The 22,260-nt window shown below is 41.4% G+C and overlaps 2 protein-coding genes across 2 annotated transcripts in view; both read left to right on the top strand.

Annotated features, from left to right (window-relative positions):
• LOC117505105 (phosphatidylinositol 4,5-bisphosphate 3-kinase catalytic subunit alpha isoform-like) overlaps positions 1 to 10,749 on the top strand; it is a 31,590-nt gene extending 20,841 nt beyond the window's left edge. Inside the window, 11 exon segments of the mRNA XM_034164634.1 lie at positions 745 to 844; positions 1,622 to 1,693; positions 1,777 to 1,883; positions 4,854 to 4,975; positions 5,125 to 5,203; positions 5,394 to 5,500; positions 5,503 to 5,563; positions 6,872 to 6,989; positions 7,058 to 7,209; positions 7,290 to 7,438; positions 10,593 to 10,749. Of these exon segments, the coding sequence (XP_034020525.1) occupies positions 745 to 844; positions 1,622 to 1,693; positions 1,777 to 1,883; positions 4,854 to 4,975; positions 5,125 to 5,203; positions 5,394 to 5,500; positions 5,503 to 5,563; positions 6,872 to 6,989; positions 7,058 to 7,209; positions 7,290 to 7,438; positions 10,593 to 10,717 (1,192 nt within the window). The 3' untranslated portion in view covers positions 10,718 to 10,749.
• A 6,225-nt stretch (positions 10,750 to 16,974) lies between these two features.
• LOC117504781 (serine-rich adhesin for platelets-like) lies at positions 16,975 to 21,003 on the top strand (the record flags this gene model as incomplete). The annotated part of the gene is made up of 4 exons (XM_034164278.1): positions 16,975 to 17,567; positions 17,898 to 19,027; positions 19,518 to 19,825; positions 20,356 to 21,003. Coding segments are annotated over 4 exons (2,679 nt in total), but the record flags the coding sequence as incomplete, so codon positions are not given.
• Between the last annotated feature and the right edge of the window lie 1,257 nt (positions 21,004 to 22,260).

The following is a 22,260-nucleotide window of genomic DNA, read 5'->3' as shown; positions in this document are numbered from 1 at the left end:
CCACCTTTTTAATTTTCCGGTAAACCAGTGCTATGGCCGCTCCACACAGCAGAAACCCGGCCAGCTCAGCTCCAACCCTCTGGTTCGCTTCCTGATCAAGAAGGCTCTGACCAATCAGAGGATAGGCCACTTCTTCTTCTGTCCACTGTTTTTAGGGGGGACCGTTCGGTCAACTCCAAATAAATAGACATCTTCAACGTCCTCCACAGACAACGTGTACAGGCACATGACTTGCCACCTCTTCCAACTATCCATCACGTACCCCGCTACATGTGTCCCGGCAGGACAGGTCGGGTCCTCCGCTCCCGAGTGTCTTGTAGAAAAAATAGTGTCAATTGCGCTCAGAGACCACTTGATCAGATCCATTTTTGCCGTTTTCCAGAAGAGCAGAGCTGGCAGCCTCACAGACAACACGCTACAGAAGCAGGAAAGATAAAGAGGGAGGAGGGAGGAAAAATGCGACCGTGTCGACCGAGAGCAAGAAGGCAACTCAGTTTGAAGTTTCTGCTTCAAACTGACTTTAGAATGATTTAAGAGGTTTTACCTTCATCATCTGATGGTTAATAATCACATTAATCCATTTGATCACTTTGGGTGAAGAGACTCAGACGAGCTGCTGAGAACCGACATGATGCATCAGCAGTGAAGACAGGGCGGACCATTCGGCCTGTGACACCAGGTCAAAGGCCCTCGACTTCAGGGAAAACAGGAGGTCAGAGGTCACAGTGTGCGTTTGTGTTTCAGGTCAGAGATGCACAATAAAACGGTGTCACGGCGGTTTGGCCTGCTGCTGGAAGCTTTCTGCCGAGCCTGTGGCATGTACCTGAAACACCTGAACAGACAGGTGAGTGTCAGTGTGTGTGTGTGTGTGTCACTGTGTGTGTGTGTGTCCATCACTGTGTGTGTGTCACTGTGTGTGTGTGTGTGTCAGTGTGAGTGTGTGCGTATTTCACTGTCTGCGTGTGTCACTGTGTGTGTGTCAGTGTGAGTGTGTGTCACTGTGTGTGCGTGTGTCAGTGAGTGTGTGTGAGTGTGTGTGCGTGTGTCACTGTGTGTGTGTATGTGTCACTGTGTGCGTGTGTCACTGTATGTGTGTCTGTCACTGTGCGTGTGTGTCCGTCACTGTGTGTATGTCAGTGTGTGTCTGTCACTGTGTATGTATCACTGTGTGTGTGTGTGTCACTGTGTGCATGTGTGTCACTGTGTGTGTGTGTCACTGTGTGCGTGTGTGTCCGTCACTGTGTGTGTGTCCGTCACTGCGTGTGTGTGTGTGTCACTGTGTGTGTGTGTCAGTGTGTGCGTGTCCGTCACTGTATGTGTGTCTGTCACTGTGCGTGTGTGTCCGTCACTGTGTGTGTGTCACTGTGTGTGTGTGTCAGTGTGCGTGTGTCCGTCACCGTGTGTGTCTGTCACTGTGTATGTGTCTGTCAGTGTGTGTCTGTCACTGTGTATGTGTCACTGTGTGTGTGTGTCCGTCACTGTGTGTGTGTGTCACTGTGTGTCTCTGTCACTGTGTGTGTGTCCTTCACTGTGTGTGTCTGTCACTGTGTGTGTCCGTCACCGTGTGTCACTGTATGTGAGCTCTCGACAAACGTGTGATCGGTGACTGTGACGTGTGCAGGTTGAGGCGATGGACAAACTGGTGAACCTGACTGACACTCTGAAACAGGAGAAGAAGGACGAGACGCAAAAAGTACAAACACATTAATGCGCTGGTTTTTCTGAGCTCTGATTGATTTGTGATCATGTGATTGCTGTGCTTTGATTGGTTGTCAGACTCAGATGAAGTTCCTGGTTGAACACATGTCCCGTCCAGATTACATGGAGGCTCTGCAGGGCTTCGTTTCTCCGCTGAACCCCGTTCACCAGCTGGGAAACCTACGGTAACTGTTCAAAGGGTTTAGACAACTGACAGACAGACCTAAAAGCAGACTGACCAACAGACCAACTGACCATCTGAACAACAGACCAACCTACAAGCAGACTGGCCAACAGATCAACTGACCAAAAGACACACCTGCAGACCATCTGAACAACAGACAAACCTACAAGCAGGCTGGCCAACAGACCAACTGACACACCAACAGACCATCTGAACAACAGACAAACCTACAAGCAGACTAGCCAACAGACTGACCTGCAAGCAGACTGGCCAACAGACCAACAGACACACCTGCAGATCATCTGAACAACAGACCAACCTACAAGCAGACTGGCCAGCAGACCAACTGACCAACAGACCAATCTGCAGACCATCTGAACTAACAGACTGACCTACAAGCAGACTGGCCAACAGACCAACCTACAAGTAGACTGGCGAGTAGACCAACTGACCAACAGACCAACTGACCAACCTGCAGATAATCTGAACAGCCTGACCTACAAACAACTGATCAAAAGACTCAGGTGCTGACTGACCAACATGCTGACCTGCAGAACAATGGGCCTATAGAACTCCAGACTGGGCAACAGACAGACCTACAGACTGACTTTAAAAAATGAACAACAAAAAGACCTACAGTGGGGCAAAAAAGTATTTAGTCAGTCCCTGATTGTGCAAATTCTCCTACTTAGAAAGATGACAGAGGTCTGTAATTTTCATCATAGGTACACTTCAACTATGAGAGACAAAATGAGAAAAAAAAAATCCAGAAAATCACATTGTAGGATTTTAAAGAATTTATTTGTAAATTATGGTGGAAAATAAGTATTTGGTCACCTACAAACAAGCAAGATTTCTGGCTCTCGCAGACCTGTAACTTCTTCTTTTTGAAGCTCTTCTGTCCTCCACCTGTTACCTGTATTAATGGCACCTGTTGGAACTCATTATCTGTATAAAAGACACCTGTCCACAGCCTCAAACAGTCAGACTCCAAACTCAACCATGGCCAAGACCAAAGAGCTGTCAAAGGACACCAGGAAGAAAACCGTAGATGTGCACCAGGCTGGGAAGAGTGAGTCTACAATAGTTAAGCAGGCTGGTGTGAATAAATCAACTGTGGGAACAATTGTAAGAAAATGGAAGACATACAAGACCATTGATAATCTCCCTCGATCTGGGGCTCCACACAAGATGTCATCCCATGGGATCAAAATGATCATGAGAACAGTGAACAAAAATCCCAGAACTACATGGAGGGACCTGATGAATGACCTGCAGAGAGCTGGGACCAAAGTAACAAAGGCTACACACTACGCAGAGAGGGACTCAAATCCTGCAGTGCCAGGCGTGTCCCCCTGCTTAAGACAGTACATGTCCAGGCGTGTCTGAAGTTTGACAGACAGAGAATATCATGTGGTCAGATGAAACCAAAATAGAACTTTTTGGTTAAAAACTCAACTCGTCATGTTTGGAGGAAGAAGAATGCTGAGTTGCATCCCAAGAACACCATATCTACTGTGAAGCATGGGGGTGGAAACATCATGCTTTGGGGCTGTTTTTCTGCAAAGGGGACAGGATGACTGATCCGTGTTAAGGGAAGAATGAACGTGGCCATGTATCATGAGATTTTAAGACAAAACCTCCGTCCATCAGTGAGAGCATTGAAGATGCAACATGGCTGGGTCTTCCAGCATGACAATGATCCCAAACACACCGCTCAGGCAACGGAGTGGCTCCATAAAAAGCATTTAAAGGTCCTGGAGTGGCCAAGCCAGTCTCCAGACCTTAACCCCATAGAAAATTTGTTGAGGGAGTTGAAAGTCCATGTTGCCCAGCGACAGCCCCAAAACATCACTGCTCTAGAGGAGATCTGCATGGAGGAATGGACCAAAATACCAGTTACAGTGTGTGCAAACCTGGTGAAGACTTACAGGAAACATTGGACCTCTGTCATTGCCAACAAAGATTATGTTACAAAGTATAGAGTTGAACTTTTGTTACTGACCAAATACTTATTTTCCACCATAATTTACAAAGAAATTCTTTAAAAATCCTACAATGTGATTTCCTTTTTTCTCATTTTGTCTCTCATAGGTGAAGTGTACCTATGATGAAAATTACAGACCTCTCTCATCTTTCTAAGTAGGAGAACTTGCACAATCAGGGACTGACTAAATACTTTTTTACCCCACTGTACACTCCCACTGACCAACCTACAGACCTACTGGCCTAGAGACTAACTCACTGATAAACAGCCTGACCTTCAACAGGCCAACAGGCAGACTGACTGACAGACCTATATACAGGTTAACAGACTGACCAATCGAGTAAATGGTGCACCAACAAACCAGCCAAAAGAAGTGCTGACAGACACATGACCTGCTGGCTGCTGCTGACATCTTGAACCTGATTACTGGTTACTAATGACGTGGTGGTCCGGTGTTGCAGACCGAACGGTCCTCCCTAAAAATGGGTCCGTCTTGTTTCACTGTGCATGCGTCATTTTGGACCACAGCAGCACATCTGAGACGGACTTTGTTCACCCAAAGTGATCAAATGGATTATTAACCATCAGTTGATAAAGGTCAAACCCCTGAAATCATTCTGAAGTCAGCTTCATGCAGAAACTAAGCCGTATTAAGCAGAAACTTGATGAAATTCCATGACGCTTTGAAATGACTGACGCGCAGTGAACGCATCAGCTAGTAGCTCGTATTGCCACTGCGCTCTGATCGCTTCATCCGCATTTTATGATGAAATAATGCTGAATTTATGTGGAAATGATTGTTGTAGAAAAGCTTCAGATATCTGTGGCTGAGACAGATGATGACTGGAGGCAGTTTGAAGCAGAATCAAGGTGATAATCGGTGAATCGCGACTAGTGACGCATGTGCAGTGAAGGCAGGGTGGACCAATTTTTAGGGGGACCATTCGGTCTGCGACACCGGCTCAGAGGTTTTCCTGTGTCCAGGCTTGAGGAGTGCAGGATCATGTCCTCAGCAAAGCGCCCCCTGTGGCTGAACTGGGAGAATCCAGACATAATGTCTGAGCTGCTCTTCACTAACAACGAGATCATCTTCAAGAACGGAGATGGTAGCTAGCTCAGCGCTAATACCTGCATTAATTTCAATGGAGCTAACAGACAAACCAGTCTGTAGATGTTTGTCACAGTTGGTGAGGGGGATTCTGGGAAACGTAGTGTCGTAGCTCCAGGATAACACAAGAACGTGTGTTTTTTGCAGACCTTCGCCAGGACATGCTGACCCTACAAATCATCAAAATCATGGAGAACATCTGGCAGAACCAGGGACTGGACCTGCGGTGAGGAACACACCGACATCACAGCCAATCAAACCCTGCAGACAAAACATCAAAATACAGAACCGTACTTCTCATTGGTTCATACTGTCCAGTAGTCCAAGATTAAAGCAGGCTCCTGTGTGCTGGACAGTAAAGAACCAGACCCAGCTTTGATCTGGATCCTGACCCGCATGCTCTGTGTGTGTCCCAGCATGCTGCCGTACGGCTGTCTGTCCATCGGAGACTGCGTGGGACTGATCGAGGTGGTGAAGAACAGCTTCACCATCATGCAGATTCAGTGCAAAGGTGGCCTGAAGGGGCGCTGCAGTTCAACTCCAACACCCTGCACCACTGGATCAAAGACAAGAACAGAGGAGAGGCGTCAGTGCCCACTTCTGTCTGTCTCACTGCCTGTCTGTCTGATTCTGCCTGTCTGTCTGACTCTGCCTGTCTGTCTCACTGTCTGTCTTTCTCACTGCCTGTCTGTCTGTTTACCTGCGTGTCTCATTGTCTGCCTGTCTCTCTGCGTGTCTCATTGTCTGTCTGTCTCATTGCCTGCCTGTCTCTCTGCGTGTCTCACTGTCTGTCTTTCTCACTGCCTGTCTGTCTGTTTCCCCTGCATGTCTCATTGTCTGCCTGTCTCTCTGCGTGTCTCATTGTCTGTCTGTCTCATTGTCTGCCTGTCTCTGCGTGTCTCATTGTCTGCCTGTCTCTCTGCGTCTCATTGTCTGTCTGTCTCACTGTCTGTCTGTCTGATTCTGTCTGACTCTCTGCCTGTCTGTCTGTTTCCCTGCGTGTCTCATTGTCTGCCTGTCTCTCTGCGTGTCTCACTGCCTGTCTGTCTGATTCTGTCTTTCTCACTGCCTGTCTGTCTGTTTCCCTGCGTGTCTCATTGTCTGCCTGTCTCTCTGCGTGTCTCATTGTCTGTCTGTCTCACTGCCTGTCTGTCTGATTCTGTCTGATTCTGTCTGACTCTCTGCCTGTCTGACTTATGCTCTGTCTTTCTCACTGCCTGTCTGTCTGTTTCCCTGCGTGTCTCATTGTCTGCCTGTCTCTCTGCGTGTCTCATTGTCTGTCTGTCTCACTGCCTGTCTGTCTGATTCTGTCTGATTCTGTCTGACTCTCTGCCTGTCTGACTTATGCTCTGTCTTTCTCACTGCCTGTCTGCCTGTCTCTCTGTGTGTCTCATTGTCTGTCTGTCTCATTGTCTGCCTGTCTCTGCATGTCTCACTGTCTGTCTGTCTCATTGTCTGCCTGTCTCTCTGCGTGTCTCACTGTCTGTCTGTCTCACTGCCTGTCTGTCTGATTCTGTCTGTCTGTCTGACTCTCTGCCTGTCTGACTTATGCTCTGTCTTTCTCACTGCCTGTCTGTCTGTTTCCCTGCGTGTCTCATTGTCTGCCTGTCTCTCTGCGTGCCTCACTGTCTGTCTGTCTCACTGCCTGTCTGTCTGATTCTGTCTTTCTCACTACCTGTCTGTCTGTTTCCCTGCGTGTCTCATTGTCTGCCTGTCTCTGCGTGTCTCATTGTCTGCCTGTCTCTCTGCGTGTCTCACTGTCTGTCTGTCTCACTGCCTGTCTGTCTGTTTCCCTGCGTGTCTCATTGTCTGCCTGTCTCTCTGCGTGTCTCATTGTCTGTCTGTCTCATTGCCTGCCTGTCTCTCTGCGTGTCTCACTGTCTGCCTGTCTCAGGTATGACAGAGCCATCGACCTGTTCACCCGGTCCTGTGCGGGTTACTGCGTCGCCACCTTCATCCTGGGGATCGGTGACCGGCACAACTCCAACATCATGGTGAAGGAGAACGGGCAGGTGGGTCCTATTTTGCTGTCTGTCCAAACCCCTGTGATGTGTCCAAACCTGTCTTTGTCTTCTTCCAGCTCTTCCACATAGACTTTGGACACTTTCTGGACCATAAGAAGAAGAAGTTTGGGTATAAGCGCGAGCGCGTTCCCTTCGTGCTGACTCAGGACTTCCTGATCGTCATCAGTAAAGGAGTCCAGGAGTCCACTAAGACCAAGGAGTTCGAGAGGTGTGCCGGTCTCACTTTCGGTCTGTCTCAGCCTCGGTGCAGCTTCCTGTCTGTGTGACGGTCTGCCCATCTGTCCTCAGGTTCCAGGAGATGTGCTATAAGGCATACCTCGCCATCCGCCAGCACGCCAGCCTGTTCATCAACCTCTTCTCCCTCCTGCTGGGCTGCGGGATGCCCGAACTGCAGAGCTTCGACGACATCTCCTACCTCAGAAAAACGCTGGCTCTTGGTAAGAATAACATCTATCTTTAAATCCCCGCCCCTTACCTGAATCTAGACCCGCCCCTGTAACAGAGTCAGCTGAATGAGACCGGGTCCACCTCCTATAGCTCCCCACAGTCAAAACCGACAGCGTCAACCATTAACGCCACAACCGGCTCCACCATTCAAGTACCTTAAAACCACACCAAGGCAGAGGCCGGGGTGGTGTGAAGCTACAGCTGGAGGAACGCCGCCCAGAGCCAGATCTTTAGCTGTCCACGGGGCGGGAAGTGTTCTGCTTCCTCTTTCATGTCTTGCTGGTGTTGTTCAATTGGCTGCTGGTGGATGATGTGTAACACCTGCTTAATAATTTTAGGCTAGGCTTGAAGACTAGGTTCTAGAGGAGTAGTAAAATTGAGGAGCTTTAAAGGGGACAGAGAATCAAAACCATCTTTTTCATGTTTTTGGTGTTAGTTCAGAGTCTCCTCGCTGTGGGGAAAACACACGAAGTGCAAGTAAGTTTCAGAACCTCTATTTCAAGTATTTCTCCTTTTTTGAATTGCCCCTAGAAAACAGGCCAATCTGTTTTTGAGAGAAAAGTTACGTCACTTTTTCACCAATAGCCCCCCCCCCCCCACACACACACCCACACCCACCCCCTTTCACACACGCCCTTCGAAATTAATTATTCATAAGGTTGTGCCCACTCATTTGTAACACTCGAAGAGGAGTAATGGTGAGCTACAGGTGTGCTTTCCCAGGCTGTTTTAGCGGACTACGATCTTCCCACGGAAAGTAATGTACGCGATCACTGGCTTTTATTCATTTTTAACCGCATCCCCAGTACATACAACCACCGACTATTTCTTTGCTCTGCGCATTTCACGGAGGACTGTTTCACAAACCTTGCACGATTTCGAGCTGGCTTCAGTCGGCATTTAATACTCAGTAGAGGGTCAGTTCTGACTCTGCGACAGAATCAACCCCAGCAATCAGTACAGCCTGTGAGTATCACATTTTCTTTTGTTTTAAATTTGTGTTGCACCATATTCCTGTTGTTAGAATGGCACGTTAGCTCTGGTTTGTTCCTCTAAAGGGAATGAGCTAACCCCTTAGCAGCTAGGGATGTGTATGGAGAACCGGTTCCTTTTGGGTGTCATTAAGAAATGACTCGATCCACCGACATCAATAAGCTTTGTGCTTAACGATTATGTTATCGGTCCTTCAGAGTGGCCGTTGTTTTGGGGGGTGTTTGTCAGGAAAACGATCATTTCTGTATTGATTACAGACCCTGCAGCGGGTCCGTAAACAACTTTTCTGCAGCGCGGCTTTGCTTTGAACCTTGAACCAATCGAAGCAGTGCTTCACAGATTGAAGCACTGCTTTGATTATTCTTTCTTTCGCTTAATTTTCTCTTGCTAAAACCCTAAAGAGCATACATCTGAGAGTATTAGTTACCTTATCTATGTAAAACTGACCTGTTATGTTCTTCTGAAACAGTTGATAGATGTATTTTATAGCTTAAAAACGGGAGCGATGCTAACGCGTTAGCATGTCTATGGCATTTTCAATGTTAAAAGTTCAAGCATTGCAGCTGTAATCATGTTCGGGTGCACAAATTGTAATATTTCTTAAATTTATTTTTGTTTATATATTAATAATCTAATTATTATATACAATTTTAGAGAAAGAGAAACACAAATAGAAACACAACAGAAAATATAAAAGCAATGAAAATAAATAATGCTTTCTTTTCAGTGAGAGAAAGGCAGCCAATCAAACAACGGCAACCGATCAGCACCACCTACTTGCATTTCATAATGAGGTTGCCAAATAAGCTCCAAAACGACGCCATTAAAGGCAAACGAGGCATTCTAAACCCAGCATAGTAACATAGCTGTTTCAGAGAGCCTTTCAGGAAGGTTCTGAGCCATTACAGACCAAACCAATGTTTTTTTTTTTGGGCTACATATCACATCACAGAACAAAGATTAATGCCCCATTCAACCTCTGCCTATCACCTTTAAGAGTTAAACAGCCGGCAAATTTATTACAACTGAACAATGGCACAAAACCAGTGTCATGACAACAGTGGAGCACTCTTTGAAAATAAAATAAAGAATAAATGAGGAATGTACAAAAGTCTCTAAATAATTGATTGTAACCGTGTAGTCTTATCTGGAATCCTTTTTAAGTGGTCGGGTCTCAAGATCTTCTCTGGAAAGTGTGTAGCTGGCCACAGTACTGCAGGTTCCTTCAAGAGTCTTCACTGGGTCTGGCTCGCCATCAACGTCAGTTTTCAACTCCAGGATCAGTTCAGGACCACAAAAAAAAAAAAAACCAGTCTGCACAAACAGTACAGACAAATAAATAAAATAATTTTCAAAAATGGTTTCTATACAAAATGAGATCTCAATATATGTTCTAAACCAATTACATTACAGTTTTACATTGATTTCTTCAATGAATTCAAAATGAAATACAGCAATGAAATTATGTTTACACCCTTTTCTAAGGTTTTTTAAAATTAAATTATTACATGTTTTTTAATTTAAATTATATCTGACAAGAATTTATCTATGAATTTACCCATAAATAAAATGACAAAGTGCCTTAAAAGAACTGTATGAAACATAAAAGTGCATCTTTAGTATTTTGTAAAAATGCTTCTCAAAAATCATAACAATTGACATAAGACAATGAATTCACTGCTCAATACCCTTTGGTTCAGTACTCCGACTGGTTTTAGCTTCCAACATTACATATAATCTAGTTGTTACAGATGAGAGTTAGTAAAAGAGAACTGTGCTAACATTTTGTTGTAACTCACCGGAGTTTCCAAGAAAAAACACTTTTCTCGACACTCTAAGTGCTCTGAAAAATACATAACCTCTAGTTAGAACCTGTTTTCTGTACATTTCTTATACTTTTCTGATCGTTTCCACTCACTGTGTAGCTTGCTCACAGGCTCACTGTGTCTCACTGCCTCCTCTAGCTAGGTGCAGACACGTGCTCAAGATACTTTCATAGGAATAAAATGCTGCGTTCAAGGAGTGTGGGAAATGAGAGTTTTAAATGCTAAAATTTTAGTAACCATTTATTTACATGGGTTACAGATGTAACGCTGCGACTGAAAGCTTCACCGTTAATGCCAACGTCTTCTCTGTCTGTGCGTCCGACAGAAAAGAGCCAACAGGAGGCGCTGGAGTATTTCACCAAACAGATGAACGATGCGCATCACGGCGGCTGGAGCACCAAGATGGACTGGATCTTCCACACCATCAGACACATGCCCAACGAGCACTGACGCACACGCACACACACACACACACACACACACACACACACTACAACTGTGATGATGGCGATGACAATGATGATGATGATGACAATGATGGTGATGATGACGACAATGATGATGACAGTGATGATGATGATGACGACAATGATGATGATGGTGATGATGATGACAATGATGATGATGATGACGACAATGATGATGATGGTGATGATGATGATGACGACAATGATGATGATGGTGATGATGATGACAATGATGATGATGATGACGACAATGATGATGATGGTGATGATGATGACAATGATGGTGATGACAATGATGATGATGATGGTGATGACAATGATGATGGTGATGATGATGATGGCGATGACAATGATGACAATGATGATGATGGTGATGACAATGATGATGACGATGATGGTGATGATGATGACAATGATGATGACGATGATGGTGATGATGATGACAATGATGATGATGGTGATGACAATGATGATGATGATGGTGATGACGATGATGATGGTGATGACAATGATGATGACAATGATGATGATGATGATGGTGATGATGATGACAATGATGATGATGGTGATGACAATGATGATGATGATGACAATGATGATGGTGATGATGGCGATGACAATGATGATGACAATGATGACAATGATGATGATGATGACAATGATGATGATGGTGATGACAATGATGATGACAATGATGATGACAGTGATGATGATGACAATGATGATGACAATGATGACAATGATGATGATGACAATGATGATGACAATGATGACAATGATGATGATGATGACAATGATGATGATGGTGATGACAATGATGATGACAATGATGATGACAATGATGATGATGACAATGATGATGATGGTGATGACAATGATGATGACAATGATGATGATGACAATGATGATGATGGTGATGACAATGATGATGATGACAATGATGATGATGGTGATGACGATGATGATGATGGTGGTGATGACGATGATGATGATGGTGGTGATGACGACAATGATGATGATGGTGATGACGATGATGATGATGGTGGTGATGACGATGATGATGATGGTGGTGATGACGATGATGATGGTGATGATGATGATGGCGATGATGATGATGATGACAATGATGATGATGATGATGGTGATGACAATGATGATGACAATGATGATGATGACAATGATGATGACAATGATGATGATGATGATGATGGTGATGGCGGGTTCGTAGCCGGAGCACAGTGACACCATGTGAGCAGGATGGTTGTCGTAGCAACACTAAGCTCAGGGTCAATGTTCAAATGGTGCTGTTGAACAGGCCAAAGGAATGCTGGGAAAGATGATGATGTCCAAAATGTCTTCCAGATAGCATGTTAGCGCTCTTTTAATTGTTATTTATTTAAAGAAAACTCTTTAACACAGTGAGTTCATGGCTGCACAAATTTGAATCAAACTTTATTGACAGCTGGCTGGTCGCTGCACGGAGATGTTTAACTTTTACATTTATGAAGAAATTTAAATGAAACTTGATTAAAATGTGACAACTGCCACTGTGAGAGCAATAAATCAACAATAACCGATCAATACCGTGATACTGACAATCAGAGGCTCTGACCAATAGGAGGGTAGTGATGGAGGGCTGTGGGCAGAGCACAGATTCAATTTTTATTTTTATTTTTTATGTGATGAGTGTTTGACTGTGTGCTTTGTGATGTTTTTACTGTCTTTGTGGAATCCGATTTCTCCAACAGCGCCCGAACCCACCACCCACAGCTGGTTCGGTCAGAACCTTCGGGTCCAAACACACACATCAAACTAAGACCGGTGCTAATCTAAACATTTACTGTACAGATCAATATTTTTGGATTTGTTTTAAAATTAACTGGGTCAATTTTTGATTGTATGAAGTTAAAAGTAATTTTACAGAAAAAAAAGAGATAATTTTGCATGAAAACATCATTGTCATTTGTCAATAAAGTTATATTGTTTGAAAAAACATGAAAAGATTATGAGAATAAATTTCTTTAAAAAATAAATTGCAAATATAAAAAGAAAATGTTTTACATAAAAAAAAGTATCTATACAATGTAAATATTATGCAAATAAAAGTTGATGAAAAAAAAAATTAGACAAAAAAGTGACCAAAATGTGCATTTTTTAAAAATAATTTGTGAACAAAGTTTTAATGTTCTGAGGTAAAAAAAAAAAAAAAAAAATAATAAAAAATAAAAACCTCTTAAATCTACAAGAAAAAAAGTCACAGTTTTATGTATTATTGTGAGAATTCAAAAAAGATGTTTGACACCAGAGATTGTGTGTCAACTACAGGGGCATCACACTACTCAGCCTCCCTGGTAAAGTCTACTCCCTGGTAAAGTCTACTCCAGAGTGCTGGAAAGGAGGGTTCGGCTGATAGTTGACCCTCTGATTGAAGAGGAACAATGTGGGTTCCGTCCTGGTAGTGGAACAACCGACCAACTCTTCACTCTCATGGATCCTGGAGAGGGCCTGGGAGTTTGCTCATCCAGTCTACATGTGTTTGTGGACTTGAAAAAGGGGTATGATCGGGTACCCCTGGAGATACTGTGGGAGGTGCTGTGGGAGTATGGAGTGAGAGGGTCCCTTCTCGGGGCCGTCCAACCTCTGTACTCACAAAGCGAGAGCTGTGTTCAGGTGCTCGGCAGTAAGGTTGGACTCGTTTCTGGTGGAGGTTGGACTCTGCCAGGGCTGCACTTTGTCACCAGTCCTGTTTGTGATATTCATGGACAGGATATCGAGGCATAGTCGGGGGAGGGGCGTTTCCAGTTTGGTGGGCTCAGGGTGTCATCACTGCTTTTTGCAGATGATGTGGTCCTCTTGGCTTCATTGGCCTGTGACCTCCAACACTCACTGGATCGGTTCGCAGCTGAGTGTGAAGCGGCTGGGATGAGGATCAGCACCTCTAAATCTGAGGCCATGGTTCTCAGCAGGAAACCGATGAACTGTCTACTCCGGGTAGGGAATGCAGTCTTGTCCCAAGTGTAGGAGTTCAAGTACCTCTGAATCTTGTTCACGAGTGAGGGGACAATGGAACGTGAGATTGGCTGGAGAATTGGTGCAACAGGGGCGGTGTTGCATTCAGTCTATCATACTGTTGTGACAAAAATGGAGCTGAGCCAAAAGGCGAAGCTCTCGATCTACTGGTCATTCTTTGTTCCTACTCTCACCTATGATCATGAGGGTTGGATCATGACTGAAAGAACTAGATTGCAGGTACAAGCGGCTGAAATGGGCTTCCTCAGGAGGGTGGCTGGTGAGTAGAGTCGCTGATCCTTCACATTAAAAGGAGCCAGCTGAGGTGGTTTGGGCATCTGGTAAGGATGCCTCCTTGGCACCACCCTAGGGAGGTGTTCCAGGCACATCCATCTGGGAGGAGACCCTGAGGAAGACCCAGGACTAGGTGGAGAGATTATATCTCCACACTGGCCTGGGAACGCCTCGGGATCCCCCAGTCAGAGGTGGTCAATGTGGCCCGGGAAAGAGAACTCTGGGGTCCCCTGCTGGAGCTGTTGCCCCTGTGATCTGATCCGGGATAAGGGGTTGAAGATGAGTGAGTGATGTTTGTCAACAACCAGCAGGGGGCGCCAGACGTGATTTTAAAACTACAGTTTTTGTTTTTGTTTATTGTAATTTATTGATCAAATGTCAGACCAGAATTTTGTTTGCTCTCCATCACTCATCACTTTACGACCTTTGGTCATAGCTAAAATTTTGTTGGGTTTGAAGTGATCAGCTGATCGATTCTGCCATTGCGGAACTTGTTAGCAGTTAGCTTGCTGCATGGAGCACGGCTAGCCTGTTAGCACAAACTACAGATGGCGAGTGACGGTTCGGATTCATTAGCATAGCTTAATGAGTGTGTAAGCTCCGCCTCTAATGGTAACCGCCAGAAGGCGGGGCTACACTGAGATGAGTTCAAAGGACAAGATACACAACGATATATCAAAAGCCAAGTAGCCTGTGTGTGTGTGTGTGTAACTTTGATCACAGAGAAACTGGGGACCGTTTGGTATGTTTACGTATTTTGGGTCTGTCTAGGGCCCGTGGATGCTCATGTTCAAAGGTCATTTGTGTTATTACTTCTCAGTTCAGATCTTTGTCAGTCATCTTAAATCCCACCCACAGCACTGTGGGCTAAGCTAACACAGCAACGTGCTTTGATTAAAGGCACATGGGCAGTACAACAAAACAGGACAACTGACTGGCTGAACGTATACCTGCTCCAACCCCTTACTGTGTTCTGATTGGCTGAACGTATACCTGCTCCAACCCCTTACTGTGTTCTGATTGGCTGAACGTATACCTGCTCCAACCCCTTACTGTGTTCTGACTGGCTGAACGTATACCTGCTCCAACCCCTTACTGCATGCTGATGTAATCCATTTTTCAAGTATTGCTTTATGACATCATTGCACAGGTGTGAACAGACATGATGTGTTTTATAGTAATCAATATTGCTGCTTGCCATTATTAATCATGTATAATTATCAATCTCATACCTGGCGGGGTGCGTTCCATTCCAAAGGCCTTCCAGCTTCAACAAATCCTTGTTCTGTTCACAGACACCTCCCTTCTTAAAAGGGAACAAGGACACAAAGTAGGAAACAAGGTCACATCATCCGTGTGCCACAATGCAGAGCTAAGCCACACCCACTGCCATACAGACAGCAGGCTCAGCCAATCACAGAGTCTGTCTGCAATAACGTGCACAAATGATTTTGTAAATGTTGTCTGTTTACAAATAAATAATTAAAAACTATTCCGTGTCCTCGCGTCTGTAAACGAGGTCTGAAATACCGTGTTTCCGTCAGTGCCAGTCATCACTCTCCACATACACGCCCTTAATCTGAGATTATGAAGTGATTATTTTATTTTTACACTTTAATCTTTGCTCATTTTGTTCCTGTGTGCTTTTCATTCACTCTGTTAACACGCCAATCCAACGTCTCCATGGTAACATGATTACAACAACAGTAATAATAAATAATAAATATGTTGTCTGAACCAAATGCACAGAAACAAACATTAATACTAGAAAAAAAAATCCTCATCCTTAAACTTTATGCATCTGAACTAATCTCACCATAAAATGAACCAAAAAAATAAAAAATAAATAAATAAAAAAATTAAAAGATGATAATGATGACTAATAGTAGTAGAAATAGTGTTGTGAAAGTGTAGTGACACGGACCCACAACAGGGGGCGCAAATGAACGGTCAATAGCTGAGCCAAAAAGTAACAATTTAATGTTGTGAAATGTGCACAACGAACATACAGACAATCTCAGAATATAATTACAGTCAATACACAGAGGTGACGTGTGGGCAGGCTCGAGGATAGAAGACGTCTGTCCTGAGAAGAGCCGGAACCACACGATTTCCGCCGCCACCGAACCTGGTGAATACTGGAGCCGCCAAGTCCCGAATTCCCAGGTGATCACCGTCCCCGACTGTCGGATCTGGTACTGCTGGCGAAGAACAAAGACAGTCAAGTGTGGGTGTGTGTACACCCAGTAACAACAACGGTGGGAATGCCACCTCCACCTCTAACACAATATCCTGCTGAGTACCGCAGTGATTCCTCAGGGGAAAAGAGTGCCGTCCAGCACTCAATCAGCTCCCGCAGACAGAGGATAACAGGTACTCCTGCAAACACTCACAATATACAGATTGATGTGTAAAACACAAACAACTGAGTATATTACCTCCAATGAAGTACGATATCTCGGCAACGAGGTGGAGATGACGTCTGGTCTTTATGGAGTGAGATGATGTTGAGTAGATGGGTGACAGCTGACAAGAGATAATGAGTGACAGCTGTCACCCCCGGCTGTGTCCGTGGCGGCAGCGCCCTCTCGTGCCTGAAGCCCGCACTTCAGGCAGGGCGCCCTCTGGTGGTGGGCCAGCAGTACTTCCTCTTCAGGCGGCCCACACAACAAATAGGTAGTACTAGTAATCTGTAGTAGTAGTAGTAGTAATGGCAGAAATACTAATAGTAGTAGAAATAGGTAGTACTTGTAATCTGTAGTAATCTGTAGTAGTAGTAGTAATGGCAGATATAATAGTAGTAGTAATTGTAGTAATAGTAGTAGTAGTAGTAGTAGTAATGGCAGATATAATAGAAGTAGTAATAGTAGTAGTAGTAGTAGTAGTAATGGCAGATATAGTAGTAGTAGTAATTGTAGTAACAGTAGTAGTAGTAGTAGTAGTAGTGGCAGATATAATAGTAGTAGTAATTGTAGTAACAGTAGTAGTAGTAGTAGTAATGGCAGATATAGTAGTAGTAGTAATAGTAGTAGTAGTAGTAGTAGTAGTAATGGCAGATATAATAGTAGTAGTAGTAGTAGTAGTAGTAATGGCAGATATAGTAGTAGTAGTAATTGTAGTAACAGTAGTAGTAGTAGTAGTAATGGCAGATATAATAGTAGTAGTAATGGCAGATATAGTAGTAGTAGTAATTGTAGTAACAGTAGTAGTAGTACTAGTAGTAGTAGTAATGGCAGATATAATAGTAGTAGTAATTGTAGTAGTAGTAGTAGTATTGGCAGATATAATAGTAGTAGTAATAGTAGTAGTAGTAGTAGTAATGGCAGATATAGTAGTAGTAGTAATTGTAGTAACAGTAGTAGTAGTAGTAGTAATGGCAGATATAGTAGTAGTAGTAATTGTAGTAACAGTAGTAGTAGTAGTAGTAATGGCAGTTATAGTAGTAGTAGTAGTAGTAGTAGTAGTAATGGCAGATATAGTAGTAGTAGTAATTGTAGTAGTAGTAGTAGTAGTAGTAGTAGTAATGGCAGATATAGTAGTAGTAGTAATTGTGGTAACAGTAGTAGTAGTAGTAGTAGTAATGGCAGATATAGTAGTAGTAGTAATTGTAGTAACAGTACTAGTAGTAGTAGTAGTAATGGCAAATATGTAGTAGGAATTGTAGTACAGTAGTAGTAGTAGTTAGTAGTAATGGCAGTATAGTAGTAGTGTATGTGGTAACAGTAGTAGTAGTAGTAGTAGTAATGGCAGATATAGTAGTAGTAGTAATTGTAGTAACAGTAGTAGTAGTAGTAGTAATGGCAGATATAGTAGTAGTAGTAATTGTAGTAACAGTAGTAGTAGTAGTAATGGCAGATATATAGTAGTAGTAGTAATGGCAGATATAGTAGTAGTAGTAATTGTAGTAACAGTAGTAGTAGTAGTAGTAATGGCAGATATAATAGTAGTAGTAATAGTAGTAGCAGTAGTAGTAGTAGTAATGGCAGATATAATAGTAGTAGTAATAGTAGTAGTAGTAGTAGTAGTAATGGCAGATATAGTAGTAGTAGTAATTGTAGTAACAGTAGTAGTAGTAGTAGTAATGGCAGATATAGTAGTAGTAGTAATTGTAGTAACAGTACTAGTAGTAGTAGTAGTAATGGCAAATATAGTAGTAGTAATTGTAGTAACAGTAGTAGTAGTAGTAGTAGTAGTAATGGCAGATATAGTAGTAGTAGTAATTGTGGTAACAGTAGTAGTAGTAGTAGTAGTAATGGCAGATATAGTAGTAGTAGTAATTGTAGTAACAGTAGTAGTAGTAGTAATGGCAGATATAGTAGTAGTAGTAATTGTAGTAACAGTAGTAGTAGTAGTAATGGCAGATATAGTAGTAGTAGTAATTGTAGTAACAGTAGTAGTAGTAGTAGTAGTAGTAGTAATGGCAGATATAATAGTAGTAGTAATTGTAGTAACAGTAGTAGTAGTAGTAGTAGTAATGGCAGATATAGTAGTAGTAGTAATTGTAGTAACAGTAGTAATAGTAGTAATAGTAGTAGTAATTGTAGTAACAGTAACAGTAGTAGTAGTAGTAATGGCAGATATAATCGTAGTAGTAATTGTAGTAACAGTAGTAGTAGTAGTAGTAGTAATGGCAGATATAATAGTAGTAGTAATTGTAGTAACAGTAACAGTAGTAGTAGTAGTAATGGCAGATATAATCGTAGTAGTAATTGTAGTAACAGTAGTAGTAGTAGTAGTAGTAGTAGTAATGGCAGATATAATAGTAGTAGTAATTGTAGTAACAGTAACAGTAGTAGTAGTAGTAATGGCAGATATAGTAGTAGTAGTAATAGTAGTAGTAGTAGTAGTAGTAGTAATGGCAGATATAATAGTAGTAGTAATAGTAGTAGTAGTAGTAGTAGTAGTAGTAATGGCAGATATAGTAGTAGTAGTAATTGTAGTAACAGTAGTAGTAGTAGTAGTAATGGCAGATATAATAGTAGTAGTAATGGCAGATATAGTAGTAGTAGTAATTGTAGTAACAGTAGTAGTAGTAGTAGTAATGGCAGATATAATAGTAGTAGTATGTTGGTAGTAGTAGTAGTAGTATTGGCAGATATAATAGTAGTAGTAATAGTAGTAGTAGTAGTAATGGCAGATATAGTAGTAGTAGTAATTGTAGTAACAGTAGTAGTAGTAGTAGTAATGGCAGATATAGTAGTAGTAGTAATTGTAGTAACAGTAGTAGTAGTAATGGCAGATATAATAGTAGTAGTAATGGCAGATATAGTAGTAGTAGTATTGTAGTAACAGTAGTAGTAGTAGTAATGGCAGATATAATAGTAGTAGTAATAGTAGTAGTAGTAGTAGTAATGGCAGATATAATAGTAGTAGTAATAGTAGTAGTAGTAGTAGTAGTAATGGCAGATATAGTAGTAGTAGTAATTGTAGTAACAGTAGTAGTAGTAATGGCAGATATAATAGTAGTAGTAATGGCAGATATAGTAGTAGTAGTAATTGTAGTAACAGTAGTAGTAGTAGTAGTAGTAGTAGTAGTAGTAGTAATGGCAGATATAATAGTAGTAGTAATTGTAGTAACAGTAGTAGTAGTAGTAGTAATGGCAGATATAATAGTAGTAGTAATTGTAGTAACAGTAGTAGTAGTAGTAGTAGTAATGGCAGATATAGTAGTAGTAGTAATTGTAGTAACAGTACTAGTAGTAGTAGTAGTAATGGCATATATAGTAGTAGTAATTGTAGTAACAGTAGTAGTAGTAGTAGTAGTAGTAATGGCAGATATAGTAGTAGTAGTAATGTGGTAACAGTAGTAGTAGTAGTAGTAGTAATGGCAGATATAGTAGTAGTAATTGTAGTAACAGTAGTAGTAGTAGTAATAGCAGATATAGTAGTAGTAGTAATTGTAGTAACAGTAGTAGTAGTAGTAATGGCAGATATAGTAGTAGTAGTAATTGTAGTAACAGTAGTAGTAGTAGTAATGGCAGATATAATAGTAGTAGTAATTGTAGTAACAGTAGTAGTAGTAGTAGTAGTAATGGCAGATATAGTAGTAGTAGTAATAGTAGTAGTAGTAGTAGTAGTAGTAATGGCAGATATAATCGTAGTAGTAATGGCAGATATAGTAGTAGTAGTAATTGTAGTAACAGTAGTAGTAGTAGTAGTAATGGCAGATTAATAGTAGTAGTAATGGCAGATATATAGTAGTTGTAGTAATTGTGTAACAGTAGTAGTAGTACTAGTAGTAGTAGTATGGGCAGATATAATAGTAGTAGTAATTGTAGTAGTAGTGTAGTAGTAGTATTGGCAGATATATAGTAGTAGTATAGTAGTAGTAGTAGTAGTAATGGCAGATATAGTAGTAGTAGTAATTGTAGTAACAGTAGTAGTAGTAGTAGTAATGGCAGATATAGTAGTAGTAGTAATTGTAGTAACAGTAGTAGTAGTAGTAGTAATGGCAGATATAATAGTAGTAGTAATAGTAGTAGTAGTAGTAGTAGTAGTAATGGCAGATATAGTAGTAGTAGTAATTGTAGTAGTAGTAGTAGTAGTAGTAGTAGTAATGGCAGATATAGTAGTAGTAGTAATTGTAGTAACAGTAGTAGTAGTAGTAGTAGTAATGGCAGATATAGTAGTAGTAGTAATTGTAGTAACAGTACTAGTAGTAGTAGTAGTAATGGCAAATATAGTAGTAGTAATTGTAGTAACAGTAGTAGTAGTAGTAGTAGTAATGGCAGATATAGTAGTAGTAGTAATTGTGGTAACAGTAGTAGTAGTAGTAGTAGTAATGGCAGATATAATCGTAGTAGTAATTGTAGTAACAGTAGTAGTAGTAGTAGTAGTAGTAATGGCAGATATAATAGTAGTAGTAATTGTAGTAACAGTAACAGTAGTAGTAGTAATGGCAGATATAGTAGTAGTAGTAATAGTAGTAGTAGTAATGGCAGATATAATAGTAGTAGTAATAGTAGTAGTAGTAGTAGTAGTAGTAATGGCAGATATAGTAGTAGTAGTAATTGTAGTAACAGTAGTAGTAGTAGTAGTAATGGCAGATATAATAGTAGTAGTAATGGCAGATATAGTAGTAGTAGTAATTGTAGTAACAGTAGTAGTAGTAGTAGTAGTAGTAGTAATGGCAGATATAATAGTAGTAGTAATTGTAGTAGTAGTAGTAGTAGTAGTAGTATTGGCAGATATAATAGTAGTAGTAATAGTAGTAGTAGTAGTAGTAATGGCAGATATAGTAGTAGTAGTAATTGTAGTAACAGTAGTAGTAATGGCAGATATAGTAGTAGTAGTAATTGTAGTAACAGTAGTAGTAGTAGTAGTAATGGCAGATATAATAGTAGTAGTAATGGCAGATATAGTAGTAGGAGTAATTGTAGTAACAGTAGTAGTAGTAGTAGTAATGGCAGATATAATAGTAGTAGTAATAGTAGTAGTAGTAGTAGTAATGGCAGATATAATAGTAGTAGTAATAGTAGTAGTAGTAGTAATGGCAGATATAGTAGTAGTAGTAATTGTAGTAACAGTAGTAGTAGTAATGGCAGATATAATAGTAGTAGTAATGGCAGATATAGTAGTAGTAGTAATTGTAGTAACAGTAACAGTAACAGTAGTAGTAGTAGTAATGGCAGATATAATCGTAGTAGTAATTGTAGTAACAGTAGTAGTAGTAGTAGTAGTAATGGCAGATATAATCGTAGTAGTAATTGTAGTAACAGTAGTAGTAGTAGTAGTAATGGCAGATATAATCGTAGTAGTAATTGTAGTAACAGTAGTAGTAGTAGTAGTAATGGCAGATATAATAGTAGTAGTAATAGTAGTAGTAGTAGTAGTAGTAGTAATGGCAGATATAATAGTAGTAGTAATAGTAGTAGTAGTAGTAGTAGTAGTAGTAATGGCAGATATAGTAGTAGTAGTAATTGTAGTAACAGTAGTAGTAGTAATGGCAGATATAATAGTAGTAGTAATGGCAGATATAGTAGTAGTAGTAATTGTAGTAACAGTAACAGTAACAGTAGTAGTAGTAGTAATGGCAGATATAATCGTAGTAGTAATTGTAGTAACAGTAGTAGTAGTAGTAGTAGTAATGGCAGATATAATCGTAGTAGTAATTGTAGTAACAGTAGTAGTAGTAGTAGTAGTAATGGCAGATATAATAGTAGTAGTAATTGTAGTAACAGTAGTAGTAGTAGTAGTAGTAGTAATGGCAAATATAGTAGTAGT

This window comes from Thalassophryne amazonica, chromosome 23, assembly GCF_902500255.1.
Source record: "Thalassophryne amazonica chromosome 23, fThaAma1.1, whole genome shotgun sequence".
In the NCBI taxonomy this organism is placed as follows: Eukaryota; Metazoa; Chordata; class Actinopteri; order Batrachoidiformes; family Batrachoididae; genus Thalassophryne; species Thalassophryne amazonica.
Note: the sequence above shows the minus strand (reverse complement) of the source record. Positions and strands in the feature narration are given on the sequence as shown.